The 10,974-nt window shown below is 57.0% G+C and overlaps 1 protein-coding gene across 1 annotated transcript; it reads right to left on the reverse strand.

Annotated features, from left to right (window-relative positions):
- Nucleotides 1-1,473: 1,473 nt before the first annotated feature.
- LRRN1 (leucine rich repeat neuronal 1) lies at nt 1,474-4,419 on the reverse strand. The gene has a single exon (XM_008155043.3). The coding sequence runs from the start codon at nt 4,417-4,419 to the stop codon at nt 2,269-2,271; it is 2,151 nt and encodes a 716-aa protein (XP_008153265.1). The 3' UTR covers nt 1,474-2,268.
- Nucleotides 4,420-10,974: the final 6,555 nt, after the last annotated feature.

A 10,974-nucleotide genomic window follows, 5' to 3' on the forward strand; every position in this document is an offset into this window, starting at 1 on the left:
GCGTGTTCAGGAGCAGGGCCCGCGGGCCGGGTGAGCTGGGTGTGGAACTGCCGGAGCCCGGCCGTGGGCGGGGGGCAGGGGTCTGACCTGCCGGGCCCGCTCTCCCCTCCCTGGCCCAGGCTTTCCTCACCAAAATGGACGGCCGTGGGGAGAGATGCTTCGAGCTCAGGCACTGGTGGGCCTGAGAAGCCACGGTCTGCCTTCCTGAGTGAGTCCGGGACAAGGCATTGACCAAACAAAGAAACCCACGCGGCCAGCGTGGCTCCATGGTTGAGCGTCAACCTATGAACCAGGACATCATGGTTTGATTCCCCGTCAGGGCACATGCTTGGGTTGTAGGCTTGATGCCCGGTAGGGGGCATGCAGGAGGCAGTGGATCAATGATTCCCTCTCATTATTGATGTTTCTCTCTCTCCCTTCCTCTCTGAAATCATATATATATGATTGTGTGTGTGTGTGTGTGTGTGTGTGTATATACAATTTTTTTTTAAAGAAAGAAATCCTCCAGCCGGCCTTGCCCTTGCTCCTTCTGCCTTTCCCTGGTTGTGCTCAGCGGCACCTGCGCGCGCTCACTCCTCTCCTGGCCTCGGGCTCCTGGTGTGACTGCCTGAGGCCTGGCGGCAGGTGCCACGGGAACAGCCTGACTGTACTTCTCCGCTTCATCCGTTGCGTTCCCAGTGAGTCCTTTCGCCTCTAACTACACCTGAAGTCCACCCCACCCCGCGGAACGGCCTCCTACCTAGATCGGCCTCCTTCTGTTCTGTTCCACACACAATTTCCCGGGAAACACCTAACCCTGCCAGAGCGTCTCTCTCTGGTGTTTGGTGGGACCTGCCAGCTACCCGGAAGCCGCTCTGTTTTCTGTCCATCACCTGCAGGTGTCCCCACACCCAGAGGGCTCCTGTGGGTCTAAGACAGGCGGCTGTCAGCAAAGGGGCAGCACGGCTGCGCTTGGAGTACCGCTAACGCGGTGATGGACACTCCGACGGGGCGTGGCTACTGCTGCAATATCAGATTTTAACAAAACCCTTACAGAGAAGGAATGTGACATATCCTACGCCTCTCTCTCTCTCTCTCTCTCCGTGTGTGTGTGTGTGTGTGTGTGTGTGTGTGTGTGTGTGTGTGTATATTTCCATCCATGTTTAGTTATGCACAGGATTCAGCAGTACACCTTTTTGTCTTCATACGAACTGCTTCCTCCATTGCTCCATTGGGTCTGGTCAGTAATATTTAAAATACAGAAATCCTGTCCATTAAAACATCTGCATCAAAATAGGTATTTCCTCCCCTACAAAGAGAAGTCGAACCTCTTTCGGGCCCAGTTTTGAGAAGCATCGCGCGGTAGCCCATTTGCCTGGGTGGCTGGTTTGAGGGGCGTGAGAAACAGCACGCAGCCACTAGCAAGAACTCCACGGGATACGTTACTGCAAGTGTTCTAAAAAATCAGAACAAAACTAATTTATTAGAGTCCTGTCTTCATTGTACACACCGTGTTGGTGAGAGAAACACACCAAAGGTAGTCTTTTTCTTTCGAAAGTGTCTACTAAAGATAAAAAGAAGAAGGTAACCAGGGACGTGTGGTTTGTTACATTAAAAAAACCTGATATAGCACGTGTTTCTATTGCCTGTTAGCGTGGCCTAAGCCTCCTTAACGACTGATTACAAAAAGAAACGTCCGTGTTCAAAGGCAAACATTCAAGTCAGTGGATACGACGTTGCAGTGCGGTCGGCTAACGTCATTCAAAGCAGGTAACAGTCCGGCCGTGGGTGGCCGCGTGAGCTGGAAGTCTGTGGACCGGGGGGGCCGCCGAGGCTCCAGGCAGCCCCTCGGCCACGCGGCCGCTTTTCGGAGGACGAGGTGCTTTCTGCCGATGGCTTCGGAAGACGGGGTCACGCTGCTGGCCACAGCACAGGGAACCCCAACCTGTCACTGATCAGTGTAGGGAGCACGGTCGTTAGAACAGCATCGTGGAGTTTAGCAGGACAACTCAAACCAAAGAATAATCACAAAAGAATCATAATCAGAAGAATGATAAGGATAAAAACCGAACACACTCCGGAAGCCCAGGCTCGCTGCCAGCCACGTCAAACTCGCGATACGCTCCACTAAAACAAACAAAAAAACAACAAAAAAAGAACTGGGATAGCCACCCGTGCCCTCCGCGCTGCCCCAAGTCCAAAATACGAAAGTCCCCCCCGTGTCCCTTTTGCAGAACAAAGCAAAAGCGTCGTTGTGCTCCTTCCTGCCAGAAGCCACGCCTCCCGGCGTTACCACATGTAATAGCTCCTGGACGTGTCCACCTGGGCGGGCTTGGCCTCCGCCGCCCCGTCCTTGTCCTTCTCGGTGTCCCCGTCCCAGAGGTTGATGAGCGGGGGGTACAGCTCGTTGAGCGGGATCGACGAGGTCTTCTGCATGTACTTTTTCAGCGAGTGGTGGTAGTTCTTCCTCTTGAACCTTTTGGCGACGTACACGGCCGTGGACGCGAGGCTGACGACGGCGAACATGGAGCCCATGACGGCGGCCAGGGCCGTGCTGGCGTCCCGGTCGGAGAGGTCCAGGGCGAAGGCGGCCGTCTTGGTGGTGACGTTGACACAGGAGCGCTGCGTCTGCTGGTGGACGCTGGACACGGTGAGGCACACCTCGTAGTCGGTGGACGGCTGCAGGTGCGTGAGGTTGTACTCGTGGACGTCCACGGGCACCCGGGCCGTGTAGGTGATGTGCGGGTTGTCCACCTTCATGGTGGCCGAGGACCACTTGAGGTTCGACGTCATGACGTTGGAGGTCACCTTCCAGGACACGAGGATGGAGTGGGACTCCGTCTGCTTCACGTACATCTTCAGCACCTGGGTCCCGTCCAGGAGGGTCCCGTTGACCTTCACCGTGACCACGCGCGTGTCGGCCCCTTCCACGTTCTGGGCCACGCAGGTGTACCTCCCGGAATCTTCCGTGCGGACGTCGGGGATCTCCAAGGTGCCCTCGCTACTCAGCGTGTACCTGTCGGAGAGCGTGTCCCCGGTTATCTTCCTGCCAAGGGGCGTGACCCAGTAGATCTCGGGCTCCGGCTCCGCCAGGGCCCGGCAGTCCAGGAGCACCGTGGCGCCGAGCTCCGCGCTCAGGTGGCCGGGGAAGGCATCGTGGGCTATCATGGGGAGGCAGCGCTCGCCCGCGTCCCGGGCCAGCGCGTCCTTCACCGGCTGCCCCCGCAGCTCGGGCGGCGCGGCGCAGAGCATGGACAGCGGCTCCATGAAGCGGATGCTGGTCGTGTTGGCGGCCACCCAGCGGAGGACGCAGTCGCACCGCAGCGGGTTGCTGTGGATGCCGATCTCACGCAGGTTGGGGAGCGACGCCACGGTGGCCCGGTACACGGCGTGCAGCGCGTTGTTGTTGAGCATGAGGCTCTCCAGCGCGGGCACGCCGCGGAAGGCCCGGCGGTGGACGTAGGACAGCTTGGGGTTGTTGGTGGCCTCCAGCTTGGTGAGCTCGGGCAGGTTGTCGAGGGCGTAGCGGTCCACGGAGACCAGCTCCCCCATGTTGTTGAGCCCCAGCTCCTTCAGCCGGAGCATGTTCCGGAAGTCCCCCTCCTGGATTTTGTGGATGGGGTTCTTGTTGAGGTCGAGGAACTTCAAATTGGGGACTTTCTGCAGGGCCAGCTGGGGGACCTTGACCAGCCTGTTGTCGTAAAAGGACAGGCTCTCCAGGCTGTCCAGGCCCACCAGCGCGTTGCCGGGCACGTCGGTGAGGCACATGCCCGCCAGCACCAAGCTCCGCAGGTTCGCGAGGGGCCGGAAGTTCATGTCCAGGATGCCGACCACGGGGTTCTCGCCGATCATGAGGATCTCCAGGTTGGGCGTGGCCTCGAACCAGCGGCTGTCGATCACCCTGAGCCGGTTGGAGTTGAGGTGCAGCCGCAGGAGGTTGCGCAGGCCGGCGAAGGCGTGCGCCGAGATGGCGCGGATCTGGTTGTGGTTGATGTAGAGCTCCTGCAGGCTGCCCAGGTCCTGCAGGCAGCGGTCGGGCAGCTCGGCGATCTGGTTCTCCTCCAGGTGCAGCGTGGTGAGCCGGCTCAGGTTGGCCAGCCCCACCTCGCGGATGCTGCTGAAGTTGTTCTGCGACACGTCCAGCTCCGTCAGGTTGCAGAGCTGCTGCAGCTCGTCGGCCGTGGCCGCGATGCTGTTGCTCTGCAGCAGCAGCACCTGCGTGTCGCTGGACAGGTTGCCGGGGATGCGGGTGAGACGCAGGTCGTTGCAGTCCACGGTGGTGGCCTCGCGGTAGGTGGACTGCGGGGTGAACCAGGGCCGGACCTCGCACACGCACAGCTGCGGGCACTCGCCGCTCTGCAGGGAGGACCCGGCGAGGGAGGCCAGCAGCAAACCCAGTGCCAGGCTGGACGCCGCCGGAACAGGTCGCATCCTGGCCATGCCGCCCGCCACGGAGCCGGCCCGCCCTGCCCGCGCACCTCTCAGCAGCAGGGGAGCGCCCCGGAGTGGCCCGCGAACATTCAAGCTAAGTCTCGGTGGCGAGGCGGAGAGTTCTGGAGCCCGCAGGGACGGTTCTCTGGAGTTTCCGGAGGCCTGGACGCCCCTCTCAGCTGTGGCTCTCCATCCCGGGCTCGCCCACGGCGCCGGCGCCGGTCCCTCGGCCTGATCCAATCTGCAGGTGCGCCTGGAATGCGATGGGGACAGACGTTATGTTTGTCGCCGACACCCTCCATCCTACCCTTTCTCGGCCTGCTGAGCAGGCTCAGTCCCTCCCAAACCAACAGCAGGATGTTCAGGGAGCTCAGCAAGCTGTGATTTGCAGGCACTTTTACTAGATTCACTGCGCTAAACTAGTTCACCTTGACCAGTGGTCGGCAAACTGCAGCTCGAGAGCCAGAGCCGAGGTTTGCCGCTCTATTGACTAATGAGTTTGCCGACCACTGCCTTAGGGAAAAACACTTAAAAAACATTTTAATAATGTACTAATGTCTTTAACCTGAAGTCAAAACTTCTGGGTAAGGGTAATGCCTTACTCAGTGGTCGGCAAACTCATTAGTCAACAGAGCAGCAAACTGCAGCTCGCGAGCCGCAGTTTGCCGACCACTGTCCTTGACAGTTAAACTGGGACTGCTCATGTTATTGGGTAAAATCATCATCATCAACACACACACACACACACACACACACACACACACACTTAATAGGAACATTCAGAAAAACCCACAGATGTCATTAAAACACACACACACAAAAGTGACTTTAGAAACTGCATGTACCGGGTGTCAAAAAAACGTATACACACTTTAGTAGCTGATAGCTCAATTTTGAAAATAGAAGTATTTTAATAAACATTCCTTTGTCATTATTCAAAGTGTCTTATGCATATTTTGGGGACACCCTATATTTATGGCACCAAAAAATAAAAAGTAAAAATGGTCAAAAACAAAATAGGGAGGGCAGGTCTGCCAGCCTGTTGACCCTGGGGCCGAGGGGAGTGTGGCCTCTGGAGAGACGGGCCTGGCTTCAGAGGCAGCCGTGTGACCGCGAGCGGGTTATCAGCGCTTTCTTCCTGAGGCTCCGTCTCCTTTTTTAGAAAACAGATCCTAAAACCTCCTCTCATGTAGGGCGGGGAGGACTTGCAGGCGCTGGAGCTTCGGCGGAGCGCCTGGCCGTAGATAGCGGTTATTTCCAGGTTCGCTGCCTCCCGCTGGGTCTGAGGCTCCGCGTGGGTGGCTGGCAGCAGCAGAGAGCATGCTTTGTGGGCTCAGCAACTCCAGGTTCTGAACGGCCTGGCCGGAGCCTCCCACAGGGTAGTGGGTGGCTGGTGCGGGGACAGCCTGAGAGGTTGCCACGAGCTCTTTTCTTTAAAAAAAAAAAGTATTTTTATTGATTTCAGAGAGGAAGGGAGAGGGAGAGGGAGAGAGAGAAACATCAGTGATGAGAGAATCATTGACTGGCTGCCTCCTGCATGCCTCCTACTGGGGATGGAGCCCGCAACCCGGGCATGTGCCCTGACCAGGAATCAAACCGTGACCTCCTGGGTCATAGGTTGATGCTCAACCACGGAGGCGCCGTGGCCGGACTGCCGCGAGCTCCTTATGGAGGGTTTATTTTATTTCCTCTGGGAAGGCGAGACGGTCTTGCAAATGCATTCTGAACGCTGACCCTGCACGGATTTTTGTCTGGCCCCAGACCCTTTCTGAGTCTTACATTTCATCCTCCAGCCATTTTCCCAAATGATGCTCCTTGTTCACACATTATTCAGAGCGAAACACCTGTACCGTGGCTCAGGGACCGCAGGTGGGGGAGGGTGTGTCTGGGAGGAAGGGCTGTAACAGTCTCGGTATCCCTGCAAGGACACAATGAAGCAAGCGGATCCCTGCAAGGATACAATGAAGCAAGCGGATCCCTGCAAGGATACAATGAAGCAAGCGGATCCCTGCGAGGACACAATGAAGCAAGCGGATCCCTGCGAAGACACAATGAAGCAAGCGGATCCCTGCGAGGACACAATGAAGCAAGAGGATCCCTATAAGGACACAATGAAGCAAGCGGATCCCTATAAGGATACAATGAAGCAAGCGGATCCCTGTGTGGACACAATGAAGCAAGCGGATCCCTGCAAGGACACAATGAAGCAAGAGGATCCCTATAAGGACACAATGAAGCAAGCGGATCCCTGCGAAGACACAATGAAGCAAGCGGATCCCTGCAAGGACACAATGAAGCAAGCGGATCCCTGCAAGGACACAATGAAGCAAGCGGATCCCTGCAAGGATACAATGAAGCAAGCGGATCCCTGCAAGGATACAATGAAGCAAGCGGATCCCTGCAAGGACACAATGAAGCAAGCGGATCCCTGCGAGGACACAATGAAGCAAGCGGATCCCTGTAAGGACACATGGAGCTTCAGGGGCTCCTTTGCGTGAGGAACTGCTCCTGGGGGCCCGCACCCTTCATCAGCGAGCAGGGCCCATGGCCGAGCCCCAGCATGAGGACACCAGGGAAGGGCTTCATTTGGGCTTTACCCAACCTCCCCAGCTGACCTTGAGCCGGTCTGGAAACTGTGTCCTGTTTCATTATCTTAGACGAAGTAGGTTGAGAGGAGAGCGCGCAGCGTCCCCGGCCAGAGGGACCTCAGGAACCATCTTCTCCACCAACGCTCCTCGGGATGAAAACTGTGCTTCTGGCCATTCTCTGCGAGGCAATGCCCCTCCCCCCCCCCCTTTGTGTTATTTAAATGCTGTGGAGGCATGGAGTTCGACAGGCCAAGGATCTCAGGCTGCGCCAGGGGTTGGGTAGGCGAGGTCACTGAGTCTAACACCGCCCGGTAAGAAGCTGGAGGGTGCGTGCACTCCCCAGTCCACCGGAAACGTGCCGCCACACCCGCTGAGCAAAACCGGCGCCTTTCTGAGGCTTTCTATGGCCTGTGGCCGATCACAGAAGAACAGTAATAACAACGTCACCCGCAATGCTTATTAGCTAGTGGGAGGGGCTATCTGACAACCAGATGCTTCGTAGACATTTAGAGAGATTATCGGCACAGGGTCCGCGTGAAGCCCGGTCCGCTGCACACCGTGCATCTCTGCTCTGAAGGAAGCCTCGGCGCCGTTCAACGCGCATCCCGTTTACAGAAACTCATCTTCATTCCTCTGCTCGGAAGACCTACTTTCAGAGCAGCACCTGAGAGGTCCCCCGGGCGATCAGAGGTGGCCCAGTTCGCTGGCGGAGGAGCCGCACAAACGCCGGACTCAGCAGTTCCTAACCTGAGCACTTGACGTTTCTCCGCTGGTCCTCCTGGTCCCAGAGGAACACTGCTTGTCCTTTCCCCGCTTTTACCTTCTCCCCCTTTCCTTCTTGTATTTGTTGTTGTTATTTTTGTTCATTGACGGGGTCTCAGGCACGCTCTGGTGCGAGTGGGTGGTGTGCAGGCACGGATGCACACGTCACAGGGTCACTCTAAAGACCCCCGGGCTGTAATCGGATGAGCGGGCCGTCCATGAGGTACCAGAAGCACAGACCGGCCCGCAGGGAGCATGTGCAGCTCCCGAAGGCGGTGCCCCGCCCTCCCGGTGGCTGAGCTCCACACGTCATCGTCAGGACCCGGTACGGCTCTTCTGCTTGCCCAGGGGCTTGGGCAGCACGGGGGAAACCATGTCTTAGTTTTAAAAGAAACACGTGAGCTTGATCTTTGCAGCTTGTTCTAGGGCCTCGCAGGCAAGGCGAGTACTTACACATGAGCTGCCTCAGCTCTGTGCTAGCATCATTTCCCTGCAATATTGTGAGAAGTCATTCACCCGACACAGTTTGAGGAATGCTTACACCTGGCATCTGTCAAATCCCTTTAACCCTGAGAGTCTATCACAGGCAAAGGACGCAGGACCAGGGAGAAGGGATTTTTTTTTTCCCTGTTTAACTCGCGTGTAGGATCGCGAAAGTTCCTTGTTTTTCTTTATAAGAAATGAGCTGTTTGCAGAGTCAGAGTCGTCAAGTAGCAATTTAGCATCGAGTTGGGAGCGGACAGGAGGCTGAGCGGACGGGAGGCTGAGCGGACGGGTGGCTGAGCAGACGGGAGGCTGAGCGGACGGGAGGCTGAGCGGACAGAAGGCTGAGCGGACGAGTGGCTGAGCGGACGGGAGGCTGAGCGGACGGAAGGCTGAGCGGACGAGTGGCTGAGTGGACGCTGAGCGGACGGGAGGCTGAGCGGACGGGAGGCTGAGCGGACGAGTGGCTGAGTGGACGCTGAGCGGACGGGAGGCTGAGCGGATGGGAGGCTGAGTGGACGCTGAGCGGACGGGAGGCTGAGCGGACGGGAGGCTGAGCGGACGAGTGGCTGAGTGGACGCTGAGCGGACGGGAGGCTGAGCGGACGGGAGGCTGAGCGGACGGGTGGCTGAGCGGACGGAGGCTGAGCGGACGGGTGGCTGAGCGGACGGGAGGCTGAGCGGTCGGAGGCTGAGCGGACGGGAGGCTGAGCGGACGGAAGGCTGAGCGGATGGGAGGCTGAGCGGACGGGAGGCTGAGCGGACGGGAGGCTGAGCGGACACAACAGGAAGCGACACCTGGGCTGCTTTATTGATCCTTTTTAGCACCAGCAAGTGCAGTGACATGAAAACTGCCACGGAACTCATTCATTTTAGTCTTTTTACCAATTATTTTAATTCTCGTAATATGCCCATATGAGATAATTGCTCTGTGATTACACTGTGACTGCATGTTAAATACCGTGAACTCCTCCGTGTGGCGGCCTCACTCTGCCTCACCGGCTCCGGCTCTTCACACCCTTTCCCGCCCTTCCCAGGGCGCCGCTCGGCGTTCTCACGGCGGACGGAGACTTTGCCAGGCTGTGCCAATCCACGCTGCGCAGGAGCTGCTGCCAGCGGTCTGGACGACGCGTTCAGAACTGCAGACAGGCTGCGGGAAGGCAGACTCATCGGGTTGGCACGGGCAGGGCAGGTGTGCTGCGGACGCAGACGCCGTCGAGCCCGGGATGCCAGCCAGCCACGCCCAGCAATCCCAGGAGCCTCTGCCAGACCTGCCTGTGCGCCCAGGCCAGGTCAAGTTCAGTGTCACAGTGAAAGTGACTCTCATCCAGGAAATGGCAAAGGTTTTCAATTCCATTTCAGGGTATTTATTGCAGTTCTCTTTCCTCAAGAAGAGTTCTGTACCATTGTAATCACATGTATGTATATATATTGTATATCTGTACATATATTTTAATGTGTTTATTGATTTCAGAGAGAGGAAGAGAGAGGGAGAGAGTGATAGAAACATCAATGATGAGAATCATCGATTGGCTGCCTCCTGCACGCCCCCTACTGGGCATCGAGCCTGCAACCCAGTCATGTGCCCTTGACTGGGAATCCAACTGTGACCTCCTGGTTCATAGGTCGAAGCTCAACTACTGAGCCACACCGGCAGGGTTGGTTATATATTTTTTAATCTGGTGGTAATTCTTATTAACTACCTGACATTTTAACAGAATTTTTATTTAAAAAAATTGAACATCCAGTGTTCTTAAAGTGGGAGCCTATACTTTTATTTCTTTAATTTTTCCTTTATTGATTTTTAGAGAGAGAGAGGAAGGGAGAGGAATAAAGAGAGAGAGACAACCCGGGCATGTGCCCTGACCAGGAATCGAACCCGTGACCTCTTGGTTCTTGGGTTGATGCTCAATCTCTGAGCCGCACCGGCCGGGCGGGAGCCTGTATGTTTTAGCTCAGATCTACTGACATTTCTCTAGAGTCTGACTACTTAGAGTTTACCAGTTAGAAGACGAAGCGTTTAAACTTGAGCCTGGGAAAATGCCAAGAACACAGCCCCGCCCTCGGAGACGGACAGATGGAAATGTACCAACATTTCGCATCAAGTTCCGCTCCTCGAGATTCTAGACAGCAGCGCGGGGCGCGGGGCAGTGTCCGCCCTTCGACTCGACAGACCCCAGGCGCCCTGTGCTCCCGCAGAACGCCCTCTCTTGGGGAGACGCAAAACGAAGCCATCTGTCCCCGAGCTCTTAAAATAACCTTGGCTTCGAGCTCCTGCGCCAAATGGTTTTTATACGACTGTTTGCTCTCATACGGATCTGGAGGACTTGGTTTTCTTCATCACGGAGAAGTGTGCCCGCCAGCTCAACCTTCCCTCCGCAGGGCGGGGCCCGGGTCACTCAGGGAGTGTCACTGTGTCCCAAGGACAGGGCGGGGCAGGATGCAGTGGGAAGGGGCCCCTGCTCTCACCCTCCCTGGGGCTGAGGCCATTGCTTCTGTCTTACAAGTGGCTCAGAGCTGAAGGGGCCCAGTGGAGACCCCCACAGCTGCTGGGGAAATGCCGAGAGGGACCCACGTTTGCGGCACTGGAGGGTGGGGTCCTGGTGTGATGTCACCTCCTTACCCACCCCCTGCACCGCCCCCCCCCCCAAGGGCCGCAGTGGAGACGGAGTGCCCACAGCCCTCCGGGCACACACACGAATACGACCTTGTGGGTGAAGCAACAAGGTCGC

The sequence above is a fragment of the Eptesicus fuscus genome, chromosome 18, assembly GCF_027574615.1.
Source record: "Eptesicus fuscus isolate TK198812 chromosome 18, DD_ASM_mEF_20220401, whole genome shotgun sequence".
Classification (NCBI taxonomy): Eukaryota; Metazoa; Chordata; class Mammalia; order Chiroptera; family Vespertilionidae; genus Eptesicus; species Eptesicus fuscus.